Raw genomic sequence first — 15,385 nt, forward strand, 5'->3', positions numbered from 1 at the left:
CGTTCCCCGTCAGGCTGCAACCGCCCAGGAAGCCGGTCTTCCCCGGTTCATGTTTGAAGATCGGGAAAACTGGATGAGCACATATGCAAGTATCTCTACATTAAACAACTGGAGCTCCGACGACAAGTTACAGCATGCTTACTTACTTCGTCTTGCAAGAGGCCACCGGGACTTGGTTCAAGAGTAGTGAATCTAGCCTGACAAGGTGAGATAGCTTCTGAAATACCTTAGTGAAAACTGTACGAGTGTTGTCGGAAACAGAGGGGGTTTTTCTGTTTCGTTACGCCGATCCAGACATGTCCGAAGAAAGGAAAGTCCGCTTCCTCGTGCTGGTTATGAAACAAGTCCTTTTCGTTAGATTATTCAGCAACCCGTCCAAGATAGCCGTGGAGCGTCACAGCTATCGCGAAGAGGCTTCAAATGCAAATAAAGGAAATATAACAGTCAAGTGCTCACGCACAAGTGTGAATTCCAAGAACTAGGCTCGGGCGACAACCGATAGACCGCCAGTAACAGTGTACGCCAATGAAGCAAGATGTTTTCTTGGGCTCGTCCCGATCCCTGACATTTTTAATGAAGGCCATTTAGCGCTCACTGGAAGTTTTCGAGGTGGAGTCCGAATGGTCGCAATGCGAACCGGAATCGATGTCCCACACCCTCTTCGCCCATCTTCAAGCTTCTCCACCGAGCTCTTGCCCGAGCCCTACCGTAATTCCGTCGCCAGCCGCCACTGCTCCCCGCCAGCTCACCTGTGGGCCAGCGCAATCCCCAAAAATGACGGATATTAGGTGCACAGCGGCCGCCACCTATTCTGCTACCACTGTGGAGAACCGAGTTGCTTGTACCGCCGGAGCTCATGCCACGAATTAGGACCACGAAGGTTAGTCGTCGACGCACCGCTCACAAAACTAGGCGAACGTCCACGAGGCATCACCAGCGACCTCGCACTGACACAGCACAAGCCTCAACGATGTTCTCGTTCACCAGGGCGTTCTCGCTCGCCGCAGCGCTGACCCTATACGGGCCCTACTCGCAGCCGGTTCATTACCGCATATCAGGGAAGCTAAAAGCAGCAACGATTGGAGGCGTGGTTGCTGCTCCTTCTTTGCTGTTGACGATGTAACATACATCTCGGCGATGTAGAGACGACAGGACGTCACTCGAGCGAAGCCTCGAAGTCAAGAAAGAACCGTCTCGATAAAACCCGCCGACCCGGCGTAAGAGCGCCAGGAAAACGCGACTGAGCCGAGATCCGACGTTACGTAACTGCAATGCAAGGTGAAGAACCACCTGCCCTGACGTTCATATATATATATATATATAATCCAAAACATCCCCGCTCAAGTTGCCGCAGTAGCCGGCTGTTTGATTATCAGTGAATCCTTAGATGCAAAGTTGAAGAAACTGAAGCCTCCATGGACGATATGAGATAGCTGGAAGGCACCTAATAACACCGACCGGAATTGGCAGGACCAACATGACCAGTCTTACCTTGCGATGTTAGGGATCGTGTAACAATGCTCACAGGAGGTAATGGTAGGCCTGGACTTGCTCAGCTAAGCAGGTGCAGTCATCAACTTGTGATCCAGGCTGACCACGTTCTCCATGGACGAAATGACACCACCTGTATAGGGTCGTAAGTTACAGTGCCTTGAATGTGCTCGAAGGCTATGTGCATACCACCTCGCTCAAGCATGATCATTTCCATCGCCACCAACATATCAGGAGACGTACAAGGCGTCTTCGATGGCGACCGTAATTTACTGCTCAACCGTTAAATTTACACCGCAAGAGGCATCGCTCGACTAGTTGGAGGAAAAGCAAAATCGGCGTTGACAAACTTCAGCCGTAATTACACATACCTAAACAAGAGTATTACGATCAGGCTATGGAGAGAAAATTGTGGAAGCCAGCAGTGGCAGAATCTGGGAGGATTCTACTTCGATATACCTGGCTGGCCATTGTATCGGTAGCAGTAATCTACGTAAATGAAAATGAACGCCCCGAACGAACACTGCCTTTCAGTAAAGCTGACACCGATGCAACCAAACTCAAATGAGCTGACGTCCTCAAACCTCGTCCTAGGATCACAAGAATAACGTCTCTTCTTACTGGTCTATTCTCAAATGTGCCCCCAAACATGAACAGCGTCCTCTATAAATACTACCCTATTCTAAAAGCAACCAGAAACTTTTCACCTCGCCACAGTAGCCTACACAGAAAGCACTATTTGCAAGAACATTCTTGTGCATGCCTAAAGATGGCAAATATGAAGCCAAGATTCGGTCCCGGAGGCCCTTCTAGGTGCTGTATCTGCAAACATATACAATCTTCTGCTACAGTAAAAAGTGCCGCGTTGGAATACTTTCAGAAGGAGACTTTGAGTTTCACCTGCAACCCGCCGTGGTTGCTCAGTGGCTATGGTGTTGGGCTGCTTAGCACGACGTCGCGAGGTCGAATCCCGGCCACGGCGGCCGCATTCCGATAGGGGCGAAATGCGAAAATACCGATGTGCTTAAATTTAGGTGCACGTTAAAGAACCCCTGGTGGTCAAAGTTGCCGGAGTCCTCCACTACGGCTAATAAAGTTTCATCGATCCATCCATCCATCCACTACGGCGTGCCTCATAATCAGAAAGTGGTTTTGGCACGTAAAACCCCATAATTTAATTTTTAAGTTTCGCCTGCACGTCAATCAACCTAGTCTGCCGTCTAGAGAGTGCGACTTCTAGCAAGCAGTATATGAGTGAGGCAGGACAACAAATTCATACAAGAATGTATGACCATCGCACAGATACAAAACACACTTTAGCTAAAGCAGTGGCAAGACAACTAGTTGAACATGGCGGTATATTACATGAAACGAGGCTCTATAAAGTAGAAACAAATTTCTATGCTCCGCGCGAAAGGATATGTACGGAAACATACGTCATACACAAGTTTAAATGCCTACTAACGCCTTCAGCGACGGTGTCCACGTTGGGTCACGCGAACTTGAATCACCCACCGGCGCATGACAAATGCCACTTGGGGAATTCATTCACTCTCGGCAGTTTCGTAGGTGCATCACAAATTGACCCCTAATGTCATGTCGCTTTAGGATTAGAAAACTCAAGCGCAAATAGCCATTCAAGATGCACGCCTCTGCATTCTACGGATCAGCACGAGAGTACTCCTCAAAATCAAATAATTTTGCGGGCACACGTGCTGGATAGCAAATTATTTTTATTGTGATTTTTCTTTAGGTATCTAACGTTTGCTGATAAAACTTAATTTAGCTTAACTCGAGCGAATCTCCTACTACTAAGAGAAAGATATTTGCGTGCTGAAACTTGCACAGAGCGCCTGAATGCCTGCAATCCTAGGAGACACACGTAAATAGCTCACGCTATTTACGCGCGTTGTACTGATTTGTAGAGCGTGCTTTGCGTCTGGTAGGCCTTGAAGAGCACTCCCGCTCAATAAAAAGAGCAGCCATGTTAGCAGCTGAGCAATTTTTATTAAATATTGCCGATGGAAATGCATCAAAGTCTTCCCGGACAATGAGGTGGATGAGGCAGTTGAAGTAATGATGTCAGTTTCCCAAAAATTCTGTAGTAATACCAGTGATTGTCTAATTCTCGCATTTCTTTTCCCTATCTTTATTGCACCTGAGCACAGTCTCGAGGGAGTGAACAACAGGCAACAGGTCCTGCTGGTGAGGACGAAGAGCCCCAGCCGCCCGAGCCACCCCAGCCTAAATGTAAACAGAAAACGGAAGTGAAGTGGATTGATAAGAATTTTATGCCTACAAGCACCCATTGAAATTTCAATCACCGAGAAGCAACCGCTACGCTGGAGCCTTTCCCGTACTCTTTAAAGTAATTTACTGAAGAAATGCTCAGTGATCTAACCAAGTTCAGAAACATTTATGCAATGCCCCAAAACTCCAGAAGGTATGATGCCGTCAACCACTGGCCATAGCACGTCGCTACGACCTCCGCTCAAGAATGCGAGAATCATGAATGCAATTCAGGTCCCGAGTTTACTAACGCAAGGGTGTCATACTAAAATATGAAATCCAGTGTTGTAGCACTCTGACGTGTCCAAAAATTGCTTGCGTTCTGAAGCAAATTAATCGAGACAAACGATTTCTAACCGTGAAGCCTCACTCCTAGTCAAAAGACGAAGGGTGCCATTAAGGCGCCGTGTGTACAACTCTGGATGCTAGTTAACTGTTACCTTTTTGGGGCAAGATATAAAATTGGTTTTATTCTGTGAAATATGTTGCAGTGTGTTACAGAGCTATAATCCAATGTGATTCAAAATTCTTGTTGTGGAAATAATTAATTTGCACCTGAACTGGTAAAAATGTCTAAAAGCAGTACCTTAAACATTATTTATTATACCTACAACAAAAGCATAACAATACGTTATGCCAGGACTTAATGTGGACTCATAGGCTCACCTTATCCTCTTTTTCCAGATCTTTCCTTTACCTCCAATGCCGGCTGACCCCACCGGCTGACCGCCTCCTCTAAAACCATAAACGCACGCCGCCTGTGACTGTTTATGTTAGGTTCTGATGAGTTTTCTGATCCTCTCCCAATCCCTGCCCCAACAACCTACCAAAGCCACTCTGTTTATACATTTCTCTAATTTCTTTATACATCCGCCTTCCCAATCCCCACTCGTTCTCCCTCGTATTCGAAACCACGTTGAGAAACATCAAATGAGGGTGCTAATTATATTTTGAGCCTGTTCTTTACAAGCAGCCACCGCCAGCAACGAGTGCACTTGACACTACCTTATTACCATGTTGAAAGTAACCTACCAAGAATTACAAGGCTGCCTTTGACGATGATAGGTCCACCTATCGAAACGTACCCCAGCCTTTCTGAGGCACCTTATCTCTAACTGTGCGCTACAGTATACTAAACTTTACAGTTCTTCCAACAGCCACGTACCAATGTCTAGATCTGACGTAGAACAAGACGAACAAGTGGCATTTGCATATACGGATAAGGATATGATGGGCTCAGAAGAGAAATTCAGCCGGAAGGAGGCAAGGAAAGACGCCTTACCATGCCGGTGGTATTTAACTAGTGTCATTTACTATGGTAATCTTATATAAAACCAGGGCTATGCATAGAGAAAGAGAAACATTTTGTCAGCCTAAGGTGACCTTATTTAGTCACGAAACAAGTCTTGACGCGAGAAATGAGGAATGACGGATGTAGTAGAAGCACAGGTTTTCTTTTCAAGGAAATATCTCCCGACGTTTCGCAGATAGCTCATTCTTCTCAAGTGCAAAAAAGTAGAAATCCTGAGCCTTTGGTGGTACACCCACCAAAATTACAGTGTAAGCAGGAGGAACTGCTTCATAGGAACACCATTTACGGGAGCACGAACTAGAGGCTGTTCGCGGCGAAGACACTTTCCCTTGTTCTCAGCAGAACGTTCTTAACTGCCCGCCCGCTGTTGAAGGCGAGCTATGCTTTGTGCTGCTGTCTGAAAAGCAGTCTGATGAGCTCGACGTTGGCTGGTTGTAGCCGCGCGCGTAGTTCATATGTTCACTTCTTCAGTAGCGGTTCCTAACTTGTGAGGCAAAGCCATAAATTATCCGAAGTGTAAATGCCGATATCGAGTCTACGGAGCGCACATGACACATCTCTTTACCCTTGATGCGATAAGATGCTGTTGAGGATATTGATGATTGATTGGCATCGACTTCGGTAGCAGGTGGTGGCATAAAGTTCAGCCTGCTTGAGATAACCAGGTCCAGCTCCATGCAACATGCAACTGCTACTTGTCGGGTTGCCTAGTGAAATACGACGAAACTATAATGCAAAGCTTGGACGTATCGACCCTACGCGGCACGCATGTCACTTCGCGCGTGAGAAGTGGTACGATTCGATTCTGTTGATCCTACTGAGGATGATGATGATCTGTTGGCATCCCCTTTCAAGCGGCCTGTAACAAAAAGTTGCCTAGCCTACTTGATCTATATGGTATGACATATCTATACATGTTTTTTGTTCTAGCACTCTTTAATACATCTACTTAATATTTTTTATATTCCTCAAAACAATTCATTCCCTTCTTGCCCAATCGCCCATATCAGGTAGGAGCCACATTCTCGATAGGGAGCGCAAACTAGCTTGTACCGCTACCTATGCAACTGCCACATGACATGCCACCTTGTGTAATGACATGTAACTGCAATACAAAGTGCGCTCCCTTGAGAAGTGGCACGATACGATGTTAAAGAAGATTATGGTGACAATGATTAGTATTTAATGGCACCCCTTTTCGAATGGGGTGGTGACAAGTAATCACCCAGCCTGCTTGATATCCTCAAGTACGGCACACATGTTTTTCATAGTGTGTCTTTTCACCCCTCCTAAATCTTTTTCTCCTCAAAACAATCCAACCCTTTCTTGGTCAGTCTCCCATAGTAGGTATGAGCTTGATGAGAGCACCGGTAGTGACGGCGGTGGCGGACAATATCGCCAAGCGAAGCGGCTGATGGAATGAGCGCATAACAGCTTACGCTGTAAAAACCATACATTACCCATAGTCTGAGGCCACACCTCATAACTTATCAAACAACAGTCGCTATGATTATTTATGGAAGTACTGCAGCCATTAACTTGTGAAGTACTAGGTGGTCTTCTAAAAAGGGAAGGTCCCTAATAGGTGAGGTTTCAATATTTTACTGCCCTGTTTAATAATACTGTAGGCTTACATTTATTGACCAAATATTTTTAGTGATAAAGCCTTAAACTTGGAGCCACATGCCATATTATGTTATCAAAAACACAAATGGAATGTCTAATACATGGCACGAGACCAACAAACCGCTCATGATTGTTGGTTTGCTTGTGTTTAGATAAATCAGCCCACATAGAGCCCATTTAGACATACAGACACATGAATCGATAGTATACATTAGAAGGCATGTATTTTAGATGGACGTTGTATGTAATATGCTCGAGGGCGTGTGGCAGATTCTTTACAATTATGAATTTCCGAGTTATGTTGTCCTCGAACATAAAAGAATGCGATCATTACAATAGTGCGATACTGACGTAGGTTGTCAAACTCTGAGTATACCAAGGTAGCATGAGCAAAAGCGAATGAATGAGCAATGAGCAAATAATAGAACTGAGAAGTTCAGCGTAAATGGCAGTGGCGTAGGTAGGGAAAATTGGTAAATGTAATATTGCATTGCAGGACAGAAGCCACTTGATAGCAGGCGATTTCATGCTCAGATCAAACAAACTGTGGTTTATAACCGTAATAAAATTGGCCTATCAATTAGGAAACTTGCAGGTACGTGTTTGAATCAACTAGGTTACTGTTGCTGCATCAGCTTTAATAGTTCTTAAAGTACGTACTACCCTTATTCTCGAATCTTTAGCACGTATAGCACAATACGATTACAGAAAAACAGCCAATTTTCTGCTCAAAAACACGTTCTACATTTAATTGGATTTCACTGCTACAACAGTTAATGAATCTTTCTGTGAGGGATGCCTATTCCAGCAAGCTTATAGTTTGAATATTTTTTTGCGTTACATGCAATCGACACTGGATGTTCGTTATGAAGCAGTAAAGTTGACACACTAGAATCTTACAATACTACAAAAAGTAGTATTGATGCGGTTCCTAATGATAACATGCTGAAAAAAACTGCGTTCACAGCTATATTGTCAAATAAATGGGTAACAATAATCGATAAATGAGATAAAATTATTTACCGAAATTTATGAAGCTCTCTGTCTTTTCTTGAACTTCGTAAAGGAGATGGAGCATTTCACCTCGAAGTGTACGATTGGCCATCAGAAGGGGCTTTATTCTTAGGTTGCTGTTTACAATGCCTTCCTGCGGAAGAAAATACTCGATTCAGTTACTCTACGCCTGGTTCGGCTACGAACTCGCTATGGAGCTCGCTATGAAACTCGCTATCGGGGGGAAACTCAATCGAGCTCATTTCTGAGGCTCCGCGCCGGTCGCCGCTTGTAGCAACTGCCCTCCACCATGTCGCAAAAGCAGTAGCCGAACAGGGCAGTTTCCGTCATGCGTTCTCCTGCGGGAACGTTTTCTTAAACCGTCAATAGCCATCAGATGCAACCCCAGATGTTCGCTAGTCTCCGCGTCGACTATGTTTGGGAATGGTCAGAACATTACGACCGCGTGAGTGCATTAAACTATTGAGATGATTCCGTGAAGCACGTTGATGTAGCCTTCCGTCGAACCAACGTTGCGAAGCCTTGGTTTCTCGACCATGGACGTCGCCCATGAATCTGTTTTGAACAGTAACTGCGGCAGAATTTCGACGTCCTCACTGTCGACTCAGAGGTTCTCAACAAGCACCTAGCCGAGCGTGTTCTTGCACTCCGGCGAGTCGCGCACTTCATACATAGAAGACGTGCTCGCCATTTGCGGCCGTGTCAACACATCCGTGACGGTGATCGACCGTGTGTGCCATTTATTGAAAAGCATTGGGACCATTGTGTTTAATGCTCATGTCGTGATGAACCCCAATACATTAGATGACATCATCGCTACGGGCGAGCACCTCCATGAACTTCATTAGATTCGTTTGCAGTTTGACGTGCCTGATCGCAAGGCAACCAACGACAATAAGTTGGGTGCACTAATCGGTACCAGCATCCGTGACGAATTGGATGCAAGAATTTCACCGTGTGGTTTTGACGTCCCTATAGTGTCGTCTAATAGCGGCCTACGTAACGTCATGAGGGAAAAATTAGCATCAGTGGCGTGCGTCCAAGGCCCAAGCCCTCTGCCCCAATGAACGGCCACTTATGCTAAGTTACGTGGCATCACCCTTGCAGCAACCGCCACAACTTCCAGCTGAACGAGAAGTGTCTTTCTGTGCACCACTTCTCTCTCAGGAAAAGTACCGGCTCAGTCCTGTGGCAACGCCTGCCACTCACCCGTACCGGTGCGCTATTACTGCGGCATCCGTAAATCAAGTTTTTCCGGCACCTTCAAGAGAACGAACGACATGGTTATGAAGGTTTTGAAGGATATGTGCCTGCTGCGCCCGGACCACAACATCGCCGCTCTTAACAACGTTCCGGAATCTTGCTCCCCACCTCCGCACAACATCGGAATTTCTAGAAATTTCTGTTACCTGCGTCATCCTTCTCTTTCGCCGATCCCACGATCCTGTTCTTTTCTTCGTCTGGTCACTTTGTCTCCTGACAATCGGTCGGAAAACTAGATAGGGAAGCCTAAGGTGGGAAAGCTGCATCTTTCGGACTACATCTAACCCCTCCCGAATGCCCGTCTAATATACTGCTGGCGTGTGTTGAAGGCGTGCAGATTGAAGCCTTTTCTTGATACGGGTACTTCGCTTTCAGTCATTAGAGCTGATATGTGTTCCACTTTGCGGAAAAGTGTAGTCGTCCTACAATGGCAAATTCCTTTGTTGTGGCAAAGCCGTTCTTGTTCAGCCCTCCAAAATTGCACAGTGCACGTTTTCATTGAAGGCAGAGGTCACCACAATTAGGATCTCGTGTTGCCTGCCTGTGCACACCAACTCTTTTAGGGAAGTGACGCTCTCATCTGCATCAGATTTGACCTCTTGCGGCGACGTAAAATTCTTGTAAGAGGCACTGGATACTAACCTGAACTCGATGCACACAACCTGCATTTTGTCACAGCTGCGAATTATTAGACTCCAACTGGCCATGAGAATAATCTAACGCTGGCATCAAATACCATCGTTAATGGTGACGTGTTCCTAGCACCATTTGGTGGCTGCATGTCTAGGGAACTTATCATCTCTCCGTGCCCCGATTCTGATGCCCCAAGGTGCCACTGTTGCTTACTTAACGGGCACCGATCATGTTACGCTTGATCCTGTTGTTAGGATGGTACCACAGCTCTGACGGACACGATAAACGAAGGTTTCACTGTTTTGCAGAAAGAAGGTCGTTTAGTTTGGCTTCAGAAATACACATCTATACATGACGTTGACCCAAAGCGTTTAGGTCGCACATATATCGCAGTGCAGTCATCATTGTACGCAACCGCCCGTGCCCTCTGTCATCCGCGGAGCGCAATATCATCTAGTGAAACTTCACCAACATGCTCACACGCGACGTTAACAGCCGTTATTAAGCTGTTGGTCGTCCGCTGCTGTGCCAGCCGGGAAGAACGGTGGTTCTGTACGATTCTACGTCGATTTTAGAGCAGCTAATGAGCTTACATGCAACAACGTCTACAAGATATCGGAAATCTACGGTGCTCCTGAACTTCCTCAGCGCGTTGATATTTCTGAAATCTTGATCTTCGAGCGGGATATTGACGAATATTTCTGCACGAAGCAGACGAGGACGAAAGCGCTGTTGCAACACTACACGGATGGTACTAGTGTAACGTACTAGCTCACCGATGACCTCAGGTCCTTTTCAGTGATCCAGGCAAGACTACTTTTTTCGACGATACTCGAGGAAATACTAAGTATCAACAGTTCATAAGTCGACGTCTGCTTATCGCCCACAAACAAATGGCTTAATTGACAGAGTGATTTCATCGCACATGGCCTGATATGATATCTATCTATAATGGACCGGGACCACAATTATTGGGACACAATTTAATTTGTGACGTTTGATCATAAAGCCGCTGTACAACGAACTAATGGCCACTCCCCTTTCGACGTTGCTTACGGCCATTCGCCGACTGTTACGCTCGATGCCTCTTTCTTAAATGTCCCTACCAGCTCCGCGGCGTCTGCGTCCGAATAGCTTGTCTCAAGACGCGATGAATGTTGACAACGTGTTCAACCAAATACAGAAGCCAGTGAATAAGGCAGAAATTAGCGTTACGGCCGGTCTCGCCGCTGCGTCACCATTCAAACTGGATATGAGGTGCTGCTCTAAAATCCCTTTCGTTCCCCTGGCTTGTGCGACAAATTTTTGTCGCGTTTTTTAGGCACTTCAATTATTACAGATGAAACCTCCCTTCTGAAGCGCCATGGCACTCCCGTTAATGTTCCTTCTAACTGTTGTTGTCATGGTTCTGAGATCGCTCACGTCCCGCGTCGCATACCATTTGTATTGTGGTTCTTGTCAGTCAAGGTTGTGGCCAGGCTGCCCGATTTAGCACCCGGGGGACATGAATGTGGGCACTGAGCGTGCATTTAATTTTCCTCATCTGCACAACAATCGGGGCCGTAATAGTGGGTGGGTCTGCTGCAATAAAAAAAAAAAAAAACTTGCGGCGCAACCGTTGTCTTACTATATATATATATATATATATTATGCAATTGAAAATGTACATACAAAGAGTGAGCGCTTATTGAATAAAAAGAAGCTTACAATTTGCGCTGTGCGACCTCTTATGTTCATGATCACAGAAGACTGATGATATTCGTCGTGGTACAAACTTTCTTGAAGAGCAGACGTATCGATCTGCAAGCAAAAATTTTACTGTTGCTACCTGCGACTACGTTGGTTGATGAGAAATACCGGGTGTTTCTGATCGACTAATAAAGGAGGACCTAATTACGGGATATTAGGTAATTTCTTCACAGGACATATTGCAATTTATGAGCTGTAGCCGCAAACATGCCAGACACATTCACTAGCAACGAAATATAAGGATTTCCGGCAAAAATACAATATTGGTCCGCTTTTCTTTAAACGACAGTTTTATGTACAGAAGCACAAACTGGGACGCGCGGGCATTTTGTCGCACATTTTATGCTGCAAAGTGTTTTATGTCGAATCATTAGTCATATCTCTATGAACACAAAAATAGCACCAACGTCCAATGTTTTTGGTGTCCATAGATATATATCTAGCCTGGAGTATTTTCATACTTGACCTGACTAGCCTTTCTTTTCAGACTTTACAAAAGATTGTTCACTAGCAGTTAAACAAAATGGGGAACGGAAGTTCCGTATAAGCTTGTAAGTGTGCATTTCATGAAACGCCTGATCGTAAGACGACGTTTATTGAAAATTATAAGCTGAATATTCCACAGCGACGTACCATGGGAGAAGCATTTTCTTGACATGTCACGAACTTACCTCTTCAGTCTGACTGCCTTCTTCCCGGCTCGTAGTCATCAGCAGTTTGGTTGCCAACACGTCACTTTTCTTCAAATTAAGGACAATATCGTCAGTGAGTTGGAGAACGAAGCTGGAACCGGTCGTGCGCTCTTGCAGAATGGTTGGGTACACAATAAATCTGTTCTCTACAAAGTGAATAGATTACTGACGCATAGCAAGTCGTTATAACATCATCGCTTTAGGGCATGGATACAATGTTGCGGACATTTTAACCGATTTATTTGCCAATGTCCAACAAATCAACTACAACTTTCAAATATTAATGCGATGCGATAAACTAACAGTGTTTGGAGAAATATCCAGAAAGGAATAAGATTTATTTACGTAAACAAGAGCTTGGGTTGAAATATGACTACGACTGTACGTACACCGACGTGGCCATTGGATATGTTCATGGAGTCAGGTAGATCTAGTCTACTCAATACTTTAACAAGGACACCAATTGAATAAAAACAATGAACTGACCAATTTTCTTCACCGTAAGTTATTGAAAGGTTCGGTTCCGTCATTGTGATGAGTGAGTTTTTTAACGCTCTTGTTACACGAATCTAAGCTTGTGTTCTCAAAGTTACCTGCAGAAGAGAAGACGGCCAGTCTTGCCAATACAATGATAGCGAGCATTTCCAACCTGCCCGCCTCTGTCAAGCGAGCCAGTCTGGTACTGCGCCCTTTCGCTCAAGCGCGAATCTCCGTCTGTGTTTCTGCGATGATGTCTTCAGAGATCATCGCAGAAAAAAAAATTTGGCCTCCTCCTGCTATGACATCTCTGGAGAGAAAAGTTCTTGATCGCACCCTTAGGTGAAAATATCGTACTTACTTTGACTGCTGTTATTTTGTGATTCAAGTAAGAAGAGTGCGCTAAAGTGCACCAAATGATGTTTCGACATTCTACTTTTGTGGTCATGGTTCAAAATTTTGCTGTAACACAAAGCGTGATTGTTCAAACAACTCGTTGAGTGAAACGTCAGCAACAAGGAACAGACAATTTCAGTAGTTCTGAAGAAAGAGAAGGGCAACCTTCTCTTTGACGTACAGTTCGCGAAGCAGAGCACGTGCGTTCAAGAAAATCATACGAGAGCCGTGGCATAATATCTGATATTGTATGACAAAAGGTGATCAACGGCATCAAACGGTAAGGTTTGTGGCACAATGAACACCGCATGCTGACGCAATATGAACAATGACAAATACATTGATGCTACATATTCCGGCTCGACTTGCTTCGTCAAAGCAAAGATAGAAAATATCGCTAAAGTAAACATCTTGCTCGTAGTAGAGAGGTAGACAGATACGCGGCTCCTGTAAAGTGCAGGAAGTACCCAACGAATGTTAATCACAGTATTGCAAAAATGCTTACACAGCCCTTGTTTCACTTTTTTACATCTATTTTGGGGCAGTTGCTGAAATTAAGAACATTCCAATATCGCAAACGCAATGCCGAAGTTGTGTCTTCGGGCAGGTACCAAGTGGTACATACGCAGTGCCAACCGAACAAAGCCACAAGTTGTTTACTAGACCAGATAGCAGCCTACATCAAGTTCTCTATTCGGCCCATGTCTGCTACGCCACATAGCAAGCAGCCAGCGCATACTTAATGTATAGCGGAGAACTAGAGCCACGGTTTGTAAGAGGCTAGGTAAAGTACAATGACCCGGATTGTGAGTAAAATTCCCAGGTAATGCCGATCGCATTAAAAATTCGTCGATCTCTGACAGCGCGTTATGTTTTTGTTGGGGTATCCGCCTCTTGCCAATTAACCGCGTTAGCACGGGACCGCATCGTTTAAAATCTCATTGCAGGAGATGGACAGTGTTATGGCAGTTTCAATTAGCGTATATTAAAGTGTATTCAGAAATTTGCGTTGACGCCGCCCGCTTGTTTCCTTTTTACGTGGTGCGTCAATGGCCGACGTGGCCTTGTAGTTGTCTTACAAAACATCACGGTGAAAACGAAGCAGTGCTGACACGACGCTCGAGATGCACACTACAACCGCCGCTCTCCTGCTTCCTAGAAATCTGGAAAGGTAGGCATGTGTGCGCTGACTATGGCCAGACAGTAATGCATCGTTTTGACCAACTCACCAAGAGCTGGCGCATACTGACCATTGGACTTGCCGTAATGTCATCGCTGACCTATAATAACAACGAGCAAAAACATTGCTTTACTTGCTACCAACAGCAGGATAATATTGGCCTGGCACATTCACGGCAGTATTATCTGCATATCAGGGCCCCATTTCCTCACTACGACCAGAAACTTTCGCTACTTATTCGAGATAAATTTTACGAATGATGTAACTCGTAAGCATTTCGAAGAAAGCTTACTGTTTCTTTTTTTGGATAATGCCATTTTTATTTAGGTGTCTTTCGTAGCTTTGAAGCTCGGAAATCGAATAAGAAACATGTCTCTGAGAATATATTACTGCTAAAGGAAGGCTCTCGCTCCTAGATGTATGTTGTGCATGTGCTGTTTGTTTGAATATTTCAACATTTAGTTCAGGGGAACATTTAGTTCCGCGCTCACAATATACATTAAGGACATTCGAACACCTTAAATCTTAAGCTGCCATTTTATAAACAAAGACAAAAGGCCCCCAATTACCTTCTTGAATTCCTGTCTATGAAGGCAAACCATAAATAATCATCGTGATAAAAAAAACAAATAAGGTAGGGTAGCTGAGCATTCTTTAGCTGACAATTCTTGTCTCGCACATTAGGTGCACCTTGTTTAATTAAAAATATGTAGAACATATCATGTTGGGCATGACAGAAACAGTGCCCTTGTCATGACCGCTGATTTATCGTTTTATGTAGACGAATTCGTGAATACGGCCGACTGCCTCACATCTACTGCAATCTGCTAGAAAAACGCTGATGCTTGAATAGTTTCGCAATTTAACCAAACGGATTAGTTATTAAAATCGTTTACCATAAGCTAGAAATCGCTGTTCCTCTGTCATTTCCTCGGCATAGGATAACACCGTATGGGCGCATATTTGTTTCCTTAGCATTACCGTAATTCGCTGTGGTGGAAGGGCACAATAGTCCTTTTGTAGTATCGTGTGTGTGTTTTTCTTTTCTTTTTTTGCTGGTACGCCGCGATTGGCGGGACAGAGTGAATGTGTTAGATTGAAGAAAACAAAAAGAGCAGCAAAGAAGACGTGCTGAGGGCAGTAGGCACTGAAGGTGGAGGAAAAAAAGAAAGAAGTGTTACGTGGGGATGTTGGCTTTTGGTGTCTGTCAATTAGCCAGAAGCCGTAGTTCAATGATTACTGCTCCGCACATGTTCACTGAAG

At 44.8% G+C, this 15,385-nt stretch overlaps 1 protein-coding gene across 6 annotated transcripts in view; it reads right to left on the reverse strand.

The window, feature by feature from the left end:
* LOC135898554 (venom metalloproteinase antarease-like TserMP_B) overlaps nt 1–12,768 on the reverse strand; it is a 37,304-nt gene extending 24,536 nt beyond the window's left edge. The window contains exons 1-4 of one of the 6 annotated variants that reach the window (XM_070527180.1): nt 12,663–12,768; nt 12,049–12,160; nt 11,336–11,428; nt 7,742–7,865 (exon numbers count right to left, since the gene is read on the reverse strand). In XM_070527180.1, coding sequence (XP_070383281.1) covers nt 7,742–7,865; nt 11,336–11,428; nt 12,049–12,087 — 256 coding nt within the window. In that variant the 5' untranslated portion in view covers nt 12,088–12,160; nt 12,663–12,768. Of the gene's footprint in view, nt 1–7,741; nt 7,866–11,335; nt 11,429–12,048; nt 12,235–12,662 lie in introns of all 6 variants that reach the window. The other 5 variants (XM_065427574.1, XM_070527179.1, XM_070527181.1 and 2 more) reach the window with 5 other exon arrangements.
* Nucleotides 12,769–15,385: the final 2,617 nt, after the last annotated feature.

This window comes from Dermacentor albipictus, chromosome 10 (assembly GCF_038994185.2).
Source record: "Dermacentor albipictus isolate Rhodes 1998 colony chromosome 10, USDA_Dalb.pri_finalv2, whole genome shotgun sequence".
NCBI lineage: Eukaryota > Metazoa > Arthropoda > Arachnida > Ixodida > Ixodidae > Dermacentor > Dermacentor albipictus.